The sequence below is a fragment of the Alosa sapidissima genome, chromosome 2 (genome assembly GCF_018492685.1).
Source record: "Alosa sapidissima isolate fAloSap1 chromosome 2, fAloSap1.pri, whole genome shotgun sequence".
Classification (NCBI taxonomy): Eukaryota; Metazoa; Chordata; class Actinopteri; order Clupeiformes; family Clupeidae; genus Alosa; species Alosa sapidissima.
The window spans coordinates 13,300,169-13,318,693 of NC_055958.1; the positions used below are offsets into that span (position 1 = coordinate 13,300,169).

At 46.9% G+C, this 18,525-nt stretch overlaps 1 protein-coding gene across 1 annotated transcript; it reads left to right on the plus strand.

Moving 5' to 3' along the window:
• The first annotated feature begins 162 nt into the window (after positions 1-162).
• On the plus strand, positions 163-16,801 carry LOC121695182 (volume-regulated anion channel subunit LRRC8C-like). Its single transcript, XM_042075765.1, has 3 exons — positions 163-342; positions 12,531-12,673; positions 13,013-16,801. The coding sequence occupies exons 2-3, from the start codon at positions 12,536-12,538 to the stop codon at positions 15,227-15,229; spliced, it is 2,355 nt and encodes a 784-aa protein (XP_041931699.1). The 5' UTR covers positions 163-342; positions 12,531-12,535; the 3' UTR covers positions 15,230-16,801.
• Positions 16,802-18,525: the final 1,724 nt, after the last annotated feature.

Genomic DNA, 18,525 nt, shown 5'->3' on the forward strand with positions numbered 1-18,525 from the left:
AACCTGTTGAGGAGTGAATTATTTTCCTGGTTCCTAAATCTACGCAAACAATCTATAGTTTCAGTGTTATTAATACAGTCTATGGGGGAAATCTCTGAGGGTAATTGTCGCATCATAATACGGAACTCTTGGATTGCAAACATTCTAATCACATATTTGTGACCGTACTCCTCAACAGGTTAATGGAACAGACGGATAGATAGATTTACGCACGCGAAACCTGTGAATTCGAATTCAAATTCAACCGAACCTTAGTTGCCCTTATCAACATAATATGTTTTTCCCTGGCTTTTCCCGACATGGAGTGGACCAGAGGAAATGTAACGTAGCCTAAGCGTAAACGTAAGACACACTTTGTCATTGTATTATATGTTGATGTAAATTACTATCATCTAACATAGGGTGTGTGTGTATTATAGTCTAGGCCTACTCTTCCATACAGTTCATGACCTTTAAACGTGTTTTAATTTTATTTTAAACAAGCTTTGGTAGCGTAGGCCCAGGGGCGGACTGGCCATCTGGCATAGGCTACCGGGCATTTTCCCGGTGTGCAGGGACGGATCATGGCTTGTGCCAAGTGTGCACGTGCACAGGGGCCCTCAGCCAATGGGGGCCCTCGGATTAAAAAAAAAAAATGCCATGAATTTAGGCTAGATTATGCCCGGTGCTTCTGTCTGTTAATTTGCGGCACAACTGAACTGAATGGTGTTATGGAACCGCGGACCGGAAGAAAAATAAACTAAATGTTTTCCTGATCAATAAATACTTCTTAATTCATAAAATATAGAGGCATAACATTAGGTGGAAGTGGTAGGCTATGAGTGCTCATTCAATGTGTATGCGTGTTTGCGAAAGTGAAACTGACCCACTCGTGGGTAGGTGAATGAAGTGGATTCCTGCAATGTTCATGAAAACAGCATAGCGATTGGATAGCCTAATAAATTGCGACTTGTTGTAGGCCTAACAGTAGCTTATATCGTAGCAAATAGCCTATGGCGATGCCGATCATAGACATAATATACATAGACGCCGCATTGGCTGCTGGAAACAAGAAATGCGGCCGCCATCTTGGACCGGTCATACTCCTCATTGCGTTGCAGCAGAAAACACAAGATGACAGCACTGTGCAGCATGTTCCTGCTCAAATCGGCGGACCATACTCGGGGGATTTACTTTTCACAAGTAAGATTTAACATTACCGTACTATTGGTTGTATTTTGTATTTTCGAACAATGTGGCCTGTATCATAGCTACATGTATGACCTTTGCAGCAAAAAAAACCGCGTGAAAATCTGTTCGGTATTCAGTGAGATATGATTAATTAAGTGTGCTGACAGCTCATTGCACCGGCCAAACAGATTACACTGAGTGGAGTGGATGACCGGTCCAAGATGGCGGCTCCAAATCTCGTCAGCGCTAGTAGGGAGCAGCGGTCGATGCGGCGTCTATGTATATTATGTCTATGATGCCGATGACAGATAGGCCTACATTATTTCACTCGTCTCGCTGGAGTGAGCGCATAATGTGGGCTGTTGCGCAAAGACATTAATTAGGGAGATGATCTGCATCTCCATTTACCAAACGCTATAGTTTTGCTAACATCTCCACTGTTAACGTGAAATATGTCTCCATGCAAGGTAGTGTCAAGCAGCAGTGAAGTGAAAACCTTATCATGCAGGTAGCCAATGTTCACGTCACCTGAGTCAGACAGAAAACGGGCCCTGCTTGCTCTGTTAAAGTTTGTATGCCCCTTCCAAACTGTGTTAAAAGGGTATATTTAACAGCCAGAATTTCGAAATTTTCCCGGGGAGACACCACCGAACCCCCCGTAATATGATAAGCACCACCTCTCACAAAATACTATCAACGTCCCTGCTACCGGTCTGTCAGAAATATGACAACTGTTGTCCGGTCCGTTTAGTGAAAAATGTTGCTGTAGACTGTTTGGCCAGCAAAGGGAGATTACAGCCTAATAATAAAAACAGCTGCTGGAATTCATTTCTGTGTGGGCCTGAGTTATAATATATGACATAATGTACTACATTATCATTGTGTGAAATTGTGCACCAGCCTGCACAGCGACAGCAAAGAGAGAAGCGCTGGCTGCACGCGCACGTCACTTGCATGCGCATGTGTCTCCCCGTGAAAATTTCGAAATTCTGTCGCGTCGCGGTCAGGGGGAGGGTGGGGGGCTTTTTTGATATTGTGCACAGGGGCCCATATTTGTTTAATCCGTCCCTGCCGGTGTGCCGACGCACCTTTTGGGCCGCTAGGATATCATTTTTAACTAGACTGCATTTCCGGCGGGAACTGCGAAAGTGTGCTTGCCCTGGTCCGGTCAGTAGCAGACAGTGGCATACTATGACAAGCCATTTAAACATTTACCCGCTAGACTGGATGTATTGCAGATATCTGTCATTCAGTTTTGCCTAGTCAAAACGAACATTTTAGATATCCACAATTAAATTCTTCCTATCCATAATTGTCATTTCAGATATCCACAAAGACATTCTTCCTAAGACAAATGACGCCACATTTGCCATTCATTTCTATGGGGTTTATCATTACGGATATCTACAATTCAGTTGCAGATATCCACTATGTGAATTACGGATATCTGCAATTGAATTGTAGATATCTGTAATTCCAGTTAGAGATATCTACAATTTGATTCTGACTAGTCATAACTCCAGTTGAAGATATCTTTAATTCACCTCAATTAAAGTTTTGACTAGGTGAAATGACATTGTAGATATCTGTAAACGGAATTATGACTAGTCAAAATTACGTTGTAGATATCTCAAACTGGAGTTAGGGATAGTCATAATTTGATTGTAGATATCTATTATCAAGTTATAGATATCTTGAATGAGTTTTGATTAGAGATATCTGAAATTGGAGATATCTATAACTTTTAGACAGAGACATAGACAGATATCTATAACGGACAGAGAATGTCTAATAAGTAGATGGGCTCTGCTACGGATCTAAAGAGCAACGTCTTGCACAATAATTTGCACTAGTCATAATGACGTTTGAGATATCTTCACCTTTCATTCTGCCTAGTCAAAACTGAATTAAAGATATCTGCAATTGACCTGTCGCTAAGCACCACCCTTAGAACGCTGATGAGCCAATGACAGACCAGCCTCAACGGGACTCGGACATCAGCTCGGACAACTCCATAGAAAACAACAGGGAGGAGGCATAAAATGACAAATTAATGGTTATTTATGGAGTTTATTAACTCAAAAAACCCCGACGGATAACCATGGTCAAACATTTTGCATTGGGGACGTGTAATACTGATAGCCGGTACCCCGAGAGGCTAGAAAACGGGGTATATTTTCATCAACAGTAGCCTACAGGACGTCTCTCGCGTTTGAAACAGCTTGACGTAATGTAGGCTACTAAGCCAACAACGTGGGCACAGGTTCCCTGTTAAATCCCAAGATGAAAATGCTCATTAACCAACTACTATATTCTTACTACATCAAATATTAACGTAACCTATCTTAGTATCAATCTTCCACTAGCTAGCTAGCTAGCATTAACGTCAGTGGTTTTTGCACGGCTACTCGCCACAACGGCTTGTCACCTTGTATGTATTCTAAAGTTTTGAATACACCCCTCCATAGCATAATTAAGTTCCTTTTGATAGCTTCTGGAGGAAAGTAAATCCTTTATCGACCAATACGTCCTCAAAGCCTGCTTTCATATACTCTCAGCTGCCATTGTCCACAATGTATTTCTAATCAAGTCTGGTTTGTTTGTCCGAGTTTTCACACGGTAACAATGGGGGGCGGGGCTTAGCGACAGGTCAATTGTCATTTAAGATGTGTGACGAGTTGAATGTTGTTTTCAATGACGTGATGACAGATATCTGTAATTCAGTTAAAACTAGTCAAAACTAAAGCCAAAACTAAAACTAAAGTCAAAACTATAGCCTAGTCAAACTAAATTACAGATATCTCTATCTGACGTTTCGACTAGTCACAATTACATTACAGATATCTTGAATGACAATTCCAACTATCCAAAATGTAATTGCGACTAGTCAGAAAGACGTTGTTGATATCTACAATGTTAATTCCGGATAGTCAAACTTAGCGGGTAAATGTTAAAATGGCTTGCCATAGCATACGCTATGCTGAACCTGGCTTGATCCAAGCATTCTAACAGTGCTCAGTGTTGGAGCAGTGGCAATATCTCAAAAGCTCTAGGAGAGGGCTATTTAACTATTGGCTTGCGGGGTGAATGCGGATCGTTGGATTTTACCTGTGGCCTGCCTTCGAATTTAGCTTCTATGACTAAGATAAAATCAATAAAATAAAACAACAGCAGTGACTGGCTGCAAAAATAAATAATCTATAATAAAATAAATACCTGCTAGGCAGCAGCTTAGCCACATAACACGGGTTCCCTGGCAGGTGTAATAGAAAGAAACAAAATTCCAGTGGATATTTCACGTCTTCTCAAAGACTGGTGGCTGTTAAGAGCGACGTTTTTTGCCAAAAAAATAAAGCCAAAACACGTCCGTGAATTTAAGGATTTTAACCGCATGCTGTGAAGTTACATGCAGGTCTCTTTTACGGAGGAAACCCATGCTAAATTAAAACTGTAGTCACGAATTTGATCGTGTTGTCTTAGAAACGTTGTAAAATGATTGAAATATATTAAGAAAGCCACCGCTATGGTGATTTCTAATGGTAGATTGATTTGTTTAGATCCAGTGAAATTGCTGCCTTGGCAACGCTACGTCATGGCTTCGGAACTCTATAGAGCTGCACAGTCCCGCCCACAGCCGATGCCGGATGTAAAAATTCAATGCAATTTCTCCATTGACAATTGCGGTATTCACCTTATTCAGCCCCGGAGGCTAACTTACAGAACAGCCGCTCCAAAGTCAGTTTTTTCCTAACTTCAGATAGGAAAGCTGTATAACAGAAATGTCTTAAGTCACCAAAATCCTAAATAAACGTTCCTAACTAAGCCATAGAATAAGCCATAAAAACTTAACTGCACGTGGTAGACTTAAAACCAGCTACGGCTGTACTAAGCGATTGTATATGCTCCTATAGACACCAAGAGTTCATGGGGCACTAACCTTGTTTTGAGATAAATGCCTTTTATTCGCGATCTCTTGGATAAGTATTGTTCACAATCCTGAACAATCCCACAATCCCACAGTGATGCCTCTGATTGGTGGAAAGGCCGTTATGGTCATAGTTTGAAACTTTCTCTGCGAAAAATATTGTAATGATCTGAGCCTAGCTGTTGATGACTGTGCTCCCATGATGCTGTTCGGTTGATGTGTTATGTTGAATGTTAATGTTAACCATGCAAGTTACCAATGTTGTGCGTCCTGACTGTCGTGTTTATGTTTATAGTTGATTACAGTGTTCATAACCGGGTCTAACTAGTGTGTGTTGTAGATACAGCCTCACATAGATGTTTAGTGCTGGAGCATAAGGGCCAGGTCTGGCCCGGCATTATGCGTTCGTGTGTTTTAGTGCGTAACCAATAAAGACCTTTCTAAGACAACTTTGCAAGATTGTTACATTGGTGTCAAAAGTGGGATGCCGACCACTACAGGACGGGAGGAGAAAGCTGCGACCAATACCCCGGCGATGATGAGTTTCCTGCCAAGACGGCTCTTTGACAGTGCGCTCGCCCATGGCCACCTGCTGGGCCCAGCAGACGGAGCCAGCCTGCAGCGTGACCGTAACGAAGAAACCCGCCCCCGGCCACAGGAGGAGACGAACCGGGCTAATGGCAGCATCCCGCCACTGGAACCCACTCCACACGGGAGCGATGGAAATCGTCTGGTCCCCGGTGTGACGGCGGCAGAAGGGCGCTCCAACGCCAAATTGCCCCGCTACAATGGTGAGAGGCCGCTGGCGACATACCTGGTGCAGGTCCGGCTGGCAGCCGAGCTGAATGGCTGGTCGGCGGAGAGAACGGGCCACAGGTGGCGTCGGCTCTGGAGGGGGAAGCACTACAAGTATTAGAAGACCTGCCACCGGCAGAGCAAGCAACCTGGACTGCAATCGAGGCCGCTCTGCAACGACGATTCGGCCAGAGGATCTTCACCAGCGATGCTCGCGAACAACTCGCTTCCAGACAGCGCCACAAGGGCGAGAGACTGGGCAAGTTCGCGACTGACCTGCAGCTGTATGCCCGGCGGGGCTACCCAACGTACAGCCAGAGTCTACATGAAGAGATGGCACTGGAAGCGTTTGTGCGAGGCATCCATCCGGAGCGGCTGAGAGAACACCTTCGCCTGAGCGCCCCCAGCTAGCTGGCCGTGGCACTCGCGGTGGCCGAACGGGTGGAAAACATCTTCCACACAACGGAGTCGAGGCATTGCGTACGCCAGACATCGATGGAGGAAGACAGGGAGGAGTTGGAGACGACGCAACAGACCACAGCACAGCCACCACAACGCCGCCCACGCGAGTGGAAGAGGCCGGCCAGCGGAGACGGATGCTACCGGTGTGGCGAACCGGGTCACATCGCGAGGTACTGTCCCGCCCCAGCACCCCTCACGCGCGCGCCCCAGTCAAACTAGAGGGGGGTGGCACGGCGGGAGGGATGCCACCTTCAAGTTTCACTACCTCCCTGGCTATGGACTGCATATGACTGGGCCGGCTCGGCCAAACAAGAGGACTCTATGTGGACTGTACGCTAGACGGGACTCAGTGTCGTGCCTTGATCGATACTGGCTCCACCATCTCGCTGGTGCGCCCCGGTCTTTTACCCGGCACGCTGGTAGCCAGACCCAGAGGCTGGGAAGAGACAAAAACACGCATCACAACAGTTACCGGAGAGCGAGCGGAACTGGACAAAAAGTGGTGTGCGTGTGCATCAACGGTGAGACGGCGAGCTGCCGGCTTTGGTTGGCTAGCATTCAGGATGATTGCATTCTCGGCCTGGACGTGCTAGAGAAATGGGGGGCTGTGGTGGACATTTCCCGGTTCACACTACACTTAGGGACGAGCAGCGTAGTGTTGTACACGGCGGGGAAAACAGAGCATGAAGTGCGGAGAGCTGGCGCGACGAAGAACTCTCCAACTCGCTCCACACAAGCCCGCAGGAAGCAAACTCGCAAAGAGTGCTCGCCATCCAAGACTCCGCCCCTCCCCACACAAGCCCGCGAAACTCAAGCCCGCGAAAACAACAGGTCTCATCCAGGTCCGCTTGCTGAGTCTCCGCCCCTCCCCACACAAGCCCGCGAAACTCAAGCCCGCGAAAACAACAGGTCTCATCCAGGTCCGCTCGCTGAGGCCGCCACTGCTCAGCTCACGCCCACCAGGGAGGAGCCAAGAGAGCAGGTTGAGCAAACACCACTCTCCGCTCAGAGAGCGCAGCCCTCTGTAGAGACAAGGCAAGCCGTAAATGAACTCTGCACTCGTAGCTGTGAGGGGCTGAGTGAAACACAGGGTAGCCAGGTGCGGAGACTACTAGCAGTGTACACCGACATCTTCGCCGCAAGAGATGAGGACTGCACCCGAACGAGCCTGGTCCAACACGATATCGACACCGGAAATGCCCGGCCCATTCAACTTCAGCCTCATCACTTACCGTTCGCCAAACGACAAGCAGCTGAAGAAAAGATCAAGGAAATGGCCGCAGCAGGAGTGATAGAGCCAAGCAGTAGTCCCTGGGCTGCGCCGGCTGTACTCGTCCAGAAGAAGGACGGCTCGTGGCGGTTCTGTGTTGACTACAGGCGCCTCAACCAGGTAACCCAGAAAGACTCCTACCCGCTCCCCCGCATTGACGATGCACTGGACAGCATTGCTGGCTCCTGCTGGTTTAGCTCGCTGGACTTACGCAGTGGCTACTGGCAGATTGAGTTAGCCCCGGAAGCTCAGCCGAAGACAGCGTTTACCATCGGGCAAGGGCTGTGGCAGTTCCGGGTACTTCCGATCGGCCTATGCAACGGGCCAGCGAACTTTGAGCGGCTGATGGAGCGTGTCCTGACGGGCATTCCACGAACATGCTGCGTGGTTTACCTGGACGACATCCTGTGTCATGCAACAGACTTCACCGGTGCCATAGGACATCTGGAGAAGGTGTTCGACGCCATACGAGGTGCTGGGCTCAAACTGCACCCGAAAAAGTGCCGGCAAACCGGGTTCCTGAGCCATGTCGTGGGGGCTGCCGGAGTGGCCACCGACCCAGCTAAAGTGGAGACGGTGAGACATTGGCCTGTTCCACGCGACGGTGCTGAGCTGCGGAGCTTCCTGGGCCTGGCGTCATATTACCGGCGCTTCATTCGGGACTTTGCTACAGTCGCCAGCCCGCTGCATCGATTGACGCACAAAGGCCAGCTCTTCGAGTGGACACGAGAGTGCGATGCAGCATTCCGGCGGCTGCGGAGGGCGCTATTCGAGGCCCCAGTGCTCGCCTTCCCTGACCCTCGACTGCCGTTTATCCTGGACACCGACGCCAGCGACGTGGGCGTCGGCGCCGTCCTCTCACAAGCAGGCGAGCAGGGCGAGCAAGTGGTCGCATACTTCAACCGCTCACTGGACCGAGAGGAGAAGAATTACTGCATGACACGCAACTGTTGGCTGTGGTGGTGGCAGTGCGCCATTTCCGAACCTACCTCTACGGCAAACGGTTCCTGCTGAGAACGGACCACGCGTCGCTCACCTGGCTGCTGAACTTCAAAGAACCAGAGGGCCAGCTGGCTCGCTGGTTGGAGGCGCTCCAGGACTACGACATGGAGATTCGACACCGGGCGGGTCGCCTTCACGGCTTCCAGGCGTCCGTGTGCAGCAAACCAGTGCCAACACTGCCACCGGAGGGAGGAGAGGAGCCTGGCCGCGGCTCAACCGGAGCCCGCTCGTCGGCTACAGGCTGCATCACCGCTGGCAGAGAGAGAGAGAGTCGCTGTTTTCAACGCTAGCCAGCGTCGCGCCAACGAGAGGGTCAACGCTCGTCAGCAGCACGCCAGCGAGAGACTCAACGCTCGCCAGCGCCGCGCCATCAAGAGAGCCACTGCTCGCCAGCTTCACGCCAGCGAGAGAGTCAACGCTCGCCAACAGCACCCCGAGGTTGTCTCGCAGCACTGCAGAGCGGCAGCTGGGGCCACGGATGCGCAGTCGCCGGTGGACGTGATGTCGAGGGAGGAGATCCGGAAGGCGCAATCGGAAGACGCCACGCTCGGCCGAGTGTGGTCATGGATCGAAGCCGGTCAGCGACCGCCATGGACTGACGTATCAGCACTCGATCCAGAGACCAAAGCGATTTGTTCACAGTGGCCGGGAATAGTAGCACGTCAAGGACTGTTGTATAGACACTGGCGAGCTCCCGATAGGCAATCTGACATTTTCCAGTTGCTGGTTCCTGCTGGATTACGAGCCTGTGTACTGGAACATGTGCATGGGGCAGTGGGGGCGGCTCATTTCGGCATTGCAAAGACTCTTCGTCGGCTGAGAGGCCACTTCTATTGGCCGGGATGCAGGCTGGACGTTGAACTGCATGTTCACTACTGTGACGCCTTCACAGCGAAGAAGGGCCCAACGCGACGCTCGCACGCTCCGCTGCAGCAATACGCAGTCGGGGCTCCCATGGAGCGGGTAGCCGTCGATGTCATGGGCCCACTGCCAGTCACAGTGCGGGGAAATCGCTACGTGCTCGTGGCCATGGACTATTTCACTAAGTGGCCGGAGGCGTATGCGGTGCCAGATCAGAGCGCCCACACGACAGCGGACAGACTGGTCACTGAGATGTTCTGCCGGTTCGGGGCACCAGAAGAGCTCCACAGCGACCAAGGGCGGAATTTCGAGGCAGAGATGTTTGCTGAGGTTTTCCAGCGCATGGGCATCCGGAAAACGAGAACGGCACCTCTGCATCCACAAAGCGACGGGCTGGTGGAACGGTTTAATCGGACTCTAGCAGTGCAGCTGGCCATATTGGCCGACCGCCGACAAAAGGACTGGGACTTACACTTGCCCCTTGTGCTCTGGGCATATCGCACAATGGTGCAAGAGTCAACGAAATGCACACCGGCAGCTCTGATGTTCGGGCGAGAGCTACGCACGCCAGTGGACTTGGTGTTCGGTTCGCCTCCGGAAGCGGAGATTGGAGGTAAGCCAGGGCTGGAATACTACAAGCAGCTACGCGAGAGACTGAAAGGAGTACACGAGTTGGCCAGGCAGGCTATGAGTGAAGCTGGAATACGTCAAAAGCGAGCTTACGATACGCGCTGTCGCGGCCAGGAGTTCCAGCCCGGCGATAAAGTTTGGGTGTACTGCCCGGAGAGAAAGAAAGGCATTTCCCTGAAACTCACTAGCCAGTGGGTCGGACCGTGCGATGTCTTAGAGAAGCTGTCTGATGTGGTCTATCGTGTGAGACTGATTAAGCGTCGGAGAATTGTGGCTCTCCACCGTGATCGACTGGCCCCGTATCGACCCCTGGCCTCAGCTGAGGGTCGTGGAGACTTTGACACTGACTCTGTGGAACTTGGTGACAATGGAGCTGTGGCTCTAACACCGGTCACCGTGCAGCCTTCACCGGAAGTCACCGCCGCGTCCCAGCCAGGCTCATGGACTGACGTAGGGTAAGACTTGAGTCAAGGGGACATGGACTAAGTCTCGGGGGGCTGTGTAATGATCTGAGCCTAGCTGTTGATGACTGTGCTCCCATGATGCTGTTCGGTTGATGTGTTATGTTGAATGTTAATGTTAACCATGCAAGTTACCAATGTTGTGCGTCCGGACTGTCGTGTTTATGTTTATAGTTGATTACAGTGTTCATAACCTGTGTTGTAGATACAGCCTCACATAGATGTTTAGTGCTGGAGCATAAGGGCCAGGTCTGGCCCGGCATTATGCGTTCGTGTGTTTTGGTGCGTAACCAATAAAGACCTTTCTAAGACAACTTTGCAAGATTGTTACAATATTGACAAACATGGCGGAGTGTTTTACTGCCTATGGCGAAAATCTTAATGTGATTTAAAAACTTTCTTGACGAATATTGGTACTTGTATCAACAAGGATTGGGGTTTATACATCACAAGAACTTAGTCAGGGCCAATACACTATCAAATAGACCACTGTACAGTATATGTTAGTTTAAACACTCAAACTTTTCAGGTAGCCGACAGGCTAACCTTTAGCATTTCCGACATTGTATGTCATTACATAATGCAGCTAACAGCCTACATGCTGCAACACAGGTATGAAATATATTATGTTTTAGTGAGTGTCCAAAGGGGTGAAAGCCACTTTAAATCGGGTCACATTATTGACTGTTGTGTGTCCGAGAGTCAGTTTGTGGGTTTTGTAAGGGCCAGCATGAGGGACAAGACCTACAAAGTTGTGGTGAGTTAAGCAGGGAGGTTGGTAACGTTCTGTAGCCTTCACTGTATGATTCATATCAATCATTAACCTAGGAATACTTCATGCATTTAATGAACATTTTGAGTAATAATTCACGGCAAATTAATAAACTGAATATGGTGGTCCAAGAGCAGACCATGCACCAGTCCATGCATCAGCCCGACTGAGCAGTGATGACAGCATAGGATGAGTCAGGTAACATTACGAAGCACTGCCGTTAACGTTAACCGCTTTCACACACACACGATATAAAATACACGATGATAAATATAAAATTCAATATCAAACCACTATTATTGACATGATTACTCATGAAATAACTGCTATTAACTGCACATTCACTATATAAAAATCACTGTTTGGAGGAAAGGGTTCGCGTGCTGTCGCCGGTTGGAAATGGCAAAATGAATCGCGCCGATTTTGCCTATATTATTCAGTGAGGCGCGGTGGTTTATGGGATAAGTAGTTCCTTCGCTCAGAAATGAAAATATGTACACAGTCTTGTACCTTTGACTTTTTTTGGATTTTCTCTATTCTTTTTTTCACTCAAAATTATATGTTGTATGCTTATGAGTTATGCCGTAGCTGGTTAGCCTAAGACATGCTGTAAAACTCTTTAGATACGGATTTTTCCAAACGTCAATGGGACAAATGAATGGGAATCTTACATCCGGCACCTAACCGCATTTTGGCTGTGGGCGGGACTGTGCAGCTCTATTGCATCCCCTTTCTATACTTTGCATCACAAGTCCAGTCATTTTAAGCCAAAATAGGGGTCAAGGTTGAACAAATTGCAACACAAGCAAACTTAACTGATTTTGAATCCTCAATATGTCCTGAGTAAGGGAAAAAAAGCCCCGAAGAATCCCGATAGGGGAAAGTTTCGGAAAAGACCCAAATATACCCTATTCATGCTATCCAGTATTTTTCTCACGTGAATAGGGGAAAAAAATTAACCTTCACATATCATGAAAATTACTGAGTTGATTACTTACATCAAGACAAAAACAAAATGTATTATAAGTTTTTTGAAATTGTTTTTTAACATGGGCAACATTTTTGGTCCTAGTCCGCCCGTTTACGGGTATAATTGGGAAGCCTGTGATTACATAAAATCAAACAACAGTGTTACAGTATAACTTGCTTGCCATTCTGATGTGTCTTGTTGTGTCCTGTCAGGAGTTATGATTTACGTGTCTGAGTTGTGGCACTTCTCAGAGCAGCCCCCAGCGTTTCGTGTGCTGAAGCCATGGTGGGATGTCTTCACCGACATCCTGTCCTTCATCATGATTCTGATAGCAGTGTCTGGTTGCACCGTTCAGGTGGGTGTCAGAGCAGCATACTGTAAGTAGCTGCAAGTTACTACTCCATCCCAAATGAAATTTGGTATTAAAACTGAGAGCTACAAGTTATGTTGTGTGCTTGTGTTTACATGGTAGTCTACTGCGAGTACCTAGTGCGAACTTTTGGTTCCTTCAGCATTCATGAAGTAGGCTATCTATTCTAGTTTATCTATCTTTCTAATTTCTACAACATATGCTAGTCCCCTGTGATAACTGCAGACATTTTTGTCAAGTTGTAGCCTACGTTCATTTCCTGCACACTTTAGCCATTTTGGCTAAATATTTAAGGACATGTCTGATGTTTCTTCTTGTCTGTAGGTGATGGATGACAGAATGTACTGTCTTCCTCAGAGAAGTCCGACATGTCCGCTGACCATGAATCACGACACAGCTGAATGCTGCAACTCCTCCTCAATCTCGCCCACGGCATCAGATCTGGAGAGCAAGGGTGTGGACAACAACCTGGACCTGATGCAGTATAAGTTCATTCACAAGATCTGCTACCAGACGAGCCTCCACTGGTTCCCCAAGGTCTTTCCCTACATAGTGCTTATGCAGACCATCGTCTTCATCGTGTGCAGCAACTTCTGGTTCAAGTTCCCCGAGTCCAGCTCCAAAATCGAACACTTTGTCTCCATCTTGGGGAAGTGCTTTGAGTCGCCCTGGACTACCCGGGCCTTGTCTGAGGTGTCAGGAGAGCATCTGGAGGACAAGGAGGCTTCCCCCGGGGACATCAACCTGGTCAATAGCCAGTCTGTGTCTTCCACACAAAGCAAGATTGTGATGGACAAACCGGCGGCAGGCAGCGTCTTGGACAAGAAGGAGTGTGAGCAAGCAAAGGCCCTTTTCGAGCGGATCAAGAAGTTCCGGCTGCACGTGGAGGAAAGCAACCTGCTCTCCAAGACATACATTCGCCAGACTATCATGAAGGTGTTCATGTTCATCTTCATCATTGTTTCAAACGGTGCCCTCGTCCCCAAGATAAGCATCATCATCACCTGTAACGTGGATATTCAGGACATGACTGGGTACAAGTTCTTTTGCTGCATTCACAACATGGCTGGCGTGTTCATCAAATTGTCTTACTTCTATCTCTTCATTGTGGTCATATGTGGCGCCATATGCCTTTACACTACCTACTGGCTCTTCCACCGCTCTCTGAAAGAGTACTCTTTTGATTATGTGCGCAAGGAGACTGGGGTCAACGACATCCCGGACGTGAGGAACGACTTTGCCTTTCTGCTGCACATGATGGACCAGTACGACCAGCTCTACTCCAAGCGCTTCGCCATATTCCTGTCCGAGGTGACGGAGAACAAGCTGCGGCAGCTCAACCTGAACCACGTGTGGTCGGTTGAAAAGCTTCGCCGGCGGCTGCAGACCAATGCCAGTGGCCGCCTGGAGCTCCAGCTGATCATGCTCCCGGGCCTGCCGGACGCCCTCTTTGAGCTGGCTGAGCTGCAGGCCATCAAGATGGAGCTCATCAACAACGTCACCATCCCGGCCGCCATTGAGCAGTTGGAGGAACTTAAGGAGCTGTCCCTGTACCAGTGCTCGCTGAGGGTGGACACGGCTGCCCTGCCTTTCCTGAAAGCCAACCTGAAGGTGTTACGGGTGTGGTTTGTAGGCGCCCACGAGCTTCCCTATTGGTTGTACGTGCTGAGGAACCTGGAAGAGCTCCACCTGATTGGCTCACTGCGTCCCAGCGCCTCTAGAATCATTACGCTGGAGTCGCTGCAGGAGCTGAGGTGCCTGAAGACTCTGTTGCTCAAGAGCAATGTCACCAAGATCCCTCAGGCCATAGTGGACGTGTCCAGCCACCTCCAGAGGCTGTACGTCCACAACGACGGCACCAAGCTGGTCACGCTGAACAGTCTGAAGAAGATGGTGAGTCTGAGTGAGCTGGAGCTCGTGCACTGTGACCTCGAGTGCATCCCGTACGCCATCTTCAGCCTGGTCAACCTGCAGTCGCTGGACCTGAGGGAGAACAAGCTGGCTTCCATCGAGGGGATCGTCAGCTTCCAACACCTGCCCAAGTTCACCTGCCTGAAGCTGTGGCACAACAGCATCGCACAGATCCCCGAGCACATCAAGAAACTGGTCAACTTGGAGAGGCTCTTCTTCAGCTTTAACAAGATCGAGGTCCTGCCTGTTAACTTGTTCTGTTGCAGCAAGCTGTTGTACTTGGACCTGTCCCACAACGACATCAGCTTCATCCCTCCTGAGATTAGGTTTCTGCAGAACCTTCAGTACCTCTCGGTCACATCTAACAAGATAACCACCGTCCCCGATGAGCTTTTCTTATGCAGGAAGCTGAACACGCTCAAGCTGGGCAACAACGCCCTGTCTGTGCTCTCATCAAAGATTTCCGACCTGGATATGTTGACTTGTCTAGAGCTGAAAGGAAACCACTTGGTAGCCCTGCCTAGTGAGTTGGGCAGCTGTCCGCTTCTAAAGCGCTGTGGTCTGCTAGTGGAGTATGCACTTTTTGAGACACTGCCCTTAGATGTGAGGGAAAAAATGACTTCAGAGTGAATGGGCATTTTTGACACTTCAGTGCATTCCAATCCTGTGCTGTCCAGGGCATGTTTAGACGTCATAGAGTTCATATGTTATGGTGGCTATAGCAGCACTAATGGAGAAGTAAACCTATATGCTTATGCTTGCCCTGGCAGGAGATACCCTCAGAATATATGTTATGGTGCAAACTATGTGAATGGCAGCTTCAGTAAGCATGTGTTTTATGTGATTTATTATTACTGGAAATGACCAAGTTGGTGACGGCTACATATGTTATACTGATTATTTTAGCTTACAATTTGGCAATACAATTTATGTCTTTTGTCCTTGTAATCACAAGCATACCTGGGTCATTCCGTGCCATATAACGGAAGACCGGGTTGTTATATTTTCGTCCCCATATTTATGAAGTAAGATGTTGGATATTACAGATTATTCTGAACCACAGGTGGGTCATTCCGTGCCTCCCGCCTGACCATTTTGGATTTGCTTTATACTTATAGGTCAATAATGTTATTATACCCAGCAACAACTGTGCAAAAGTTTAAGCATGTACCTATTTCATTGTCTGAGACATGGAAGCTTAAAAAACAGGCTCACAAAATGTTGTTTTTTAAAAGACTAAGTTCCTTCGGTCATTACTTTTGAACGATTCAAGCTAGATTCTTGACATTTTCAGGGAGTATTCTACACTGTTAATTGTCTTCAACTTCTAAAATAATTGCCCTACAGTTGAATATTTGTCAAGCTATGACCTGCTGAATATTGCATTTATGAAAAATGTAAGTGTGTTTTGATCCCAATATCTTTACAATGAATCCCATCAGAAGTTTTGAATTTATTTATATAATACTACTGTTTTAGTACTTCCTTACCAACTAGGTGCATGTCCAAAAGAAATGAAAATATCTCATTTATAGAGCATCAAACATGAAAAAAAAAACTTCATACCTAATTTTCAAGTGCATATTCCCCATATATGACAAAGTCTATCACAAAAACAATCATACTGTAGCACCGGAAATACATTAATATCTTTTCATTAGTAGGCCTACATGCTCAAAATATTGTGTTGGTACCTTGACTCAAACTATATCAATTAAGGTATCAAACATGGTTTTCAGTGCTGAGGGTGATTGATTTTTTTCCTGGCTTCCTATGGACATTTGACTTATACCATGTGCTGATTTTCGCTCCTTGTCTCTCTGTCTCCACCGCTCACCTGAATCTGCTTATTAGCATAATCATTGTCTCACCTGTTCACCTGTTATTTAGCCACTTTCTGGTTTGGCAATTTCTTCACTTGTACGTTGTGAATTCAAAGCCAATGTGTATACGGTTTACAGTTAAATATTGTTTTAGGATTAGACAGGGCAAGGCAAAAGCATTTCCTTCATCACTGGAACTATTTAAAATACATTCCAGAGGCTTTTTCAGAGGTGTTAGGGGGCTGAAAGGTCAAATGTCAAGAAAATGTTGTTAGAGTTGTGCAGCTGTCAACTGATATTCTGAGAGATTACCATTGTATGCTATACTTCTTCATGGGCAATGAGATAAACAAGCCACTGTACACAAGCTCTTCACATCTTATTATTTAATTTAGATTAAGAATATCTAAATGATTTTCCATATTGTAGCCTATTTTCTCGCAATGATAGCGAAAGTGAAACATGTCTAACAACATAAATAATACATTCATGTAGTAATGTCAGAAATTAACCTGTTTATAGGCCTCTTAGAAATGGTTGTTGCATCTTGCATGTTACATTTACAGTTTTTCTCAGTCGCTTTAATGCTTTTTTCAGATCAGAATGAAAATTCTATTAGTTCAACCTCCACAACATTTAGTCATTTGTGCACATCATAGTAGCAAATTCTCCTTCCTCTGAACAATTTGCAAATGCTATTGGACATGTATCAGTTGCTTTTATACAATTCTCTGCTATTTTTTAACATTACCATTTGCTTATGTCATGTCAGTCAAAATGAACTATACTTATGGATACTGAATAGTCGTTCCCTATAGAACTAATAGTCTTCATTTCATTGCTTGAGTCATTACATACAAAATTGTTGAACTAGTTATCAAATTCTGTCACAATGCTGTAGAATTGCAAAAAGCATACAGTAAAAATGTACGTATTCAGTGTCTTGTACTCACTCCCCTAACTACAGCAATGTGTAACTTTACTGTAGTTTTCAAATGGCTGTACAAGTACTGTATAGTGCTGTCTTGAGCATGTTCAGGTAGTGTCACCGAGTTCTGACTTTTTTTTGCATTGGAAAACACTGAGAGAACTGTCATAATGAAAACATGACAAAGCCATTTGACTATCTTGTTCATAAACAATGGTGTCAAGACTTCTCATTTTGATGACACTGACAGTTTCATTGACATGAATATGTGCTTTTGTGGAATGGACTATCCATTTTGAGCAAGTGACGTGCTTTTGCAGGTCATCCACTAGGTTTTGCAGTTTGCGCTAATTGTTTTGAGAAATGCACTGCTGTACAAATGTTAATAGTGATGTGAGAATAGCACCAAAGCGACTGAGAAAAACTGTAAATGTGCACTCAGTCATGCATCCATGCAGGCAAAACGTAGGACTCAAATGTGGCGACAGCACACAAGTTGGAAAAAGCTTTTACGATGCACTGGCGGTGATAGCCTACAGTTAAATCTGCAGTTGTCAAGTCTGACAGATTGAGGGGACGTAGCCAAAATGTTGAATGTTTATAACTCTCATGCCCCTCCCCCACTACCACCGATCACCCACTCATCGAGTTTGTGCTCGTCAGTGCGCACCAGACTGCACCAGACTGTGATTGACAGTCAGATCTCACACAGCCCTGTGGGGTATACTACGAAGCACGTTAGACATATCTAGGCTATGTAGACATATTGAGGCTTCACAAAGCGTTATATGGTAGGGGTATACGTTAAGTGATACTTGTGATATATTTGTCAAACTAGGCTTCCATCTCAGTGCGCGATCTCGGTGTTGGGATGACGTTGGCCAATCGTGAAACGTGGAGACGCACAAGACCGCCTCTATTTAAAAACAATTACTTCCGCATTCATGAGTGATAGCTTAATCTACACTGTGGTCATTTTTTGTGTCTAACCTATAACATCAAATAAATCCATTGTCATCAGTTGTTGTATGGTATGCATGTCCATAGTGGGATATTTGCACGCACAGCACTATTAAAGCGCATTCGAAATTGAAAATGTTAGTCGTAAGTAAGATATATGACAGAATCCTACACGTGAGACTTCGTTTTTAAGACAATTGATTGGTCAGTGGGCG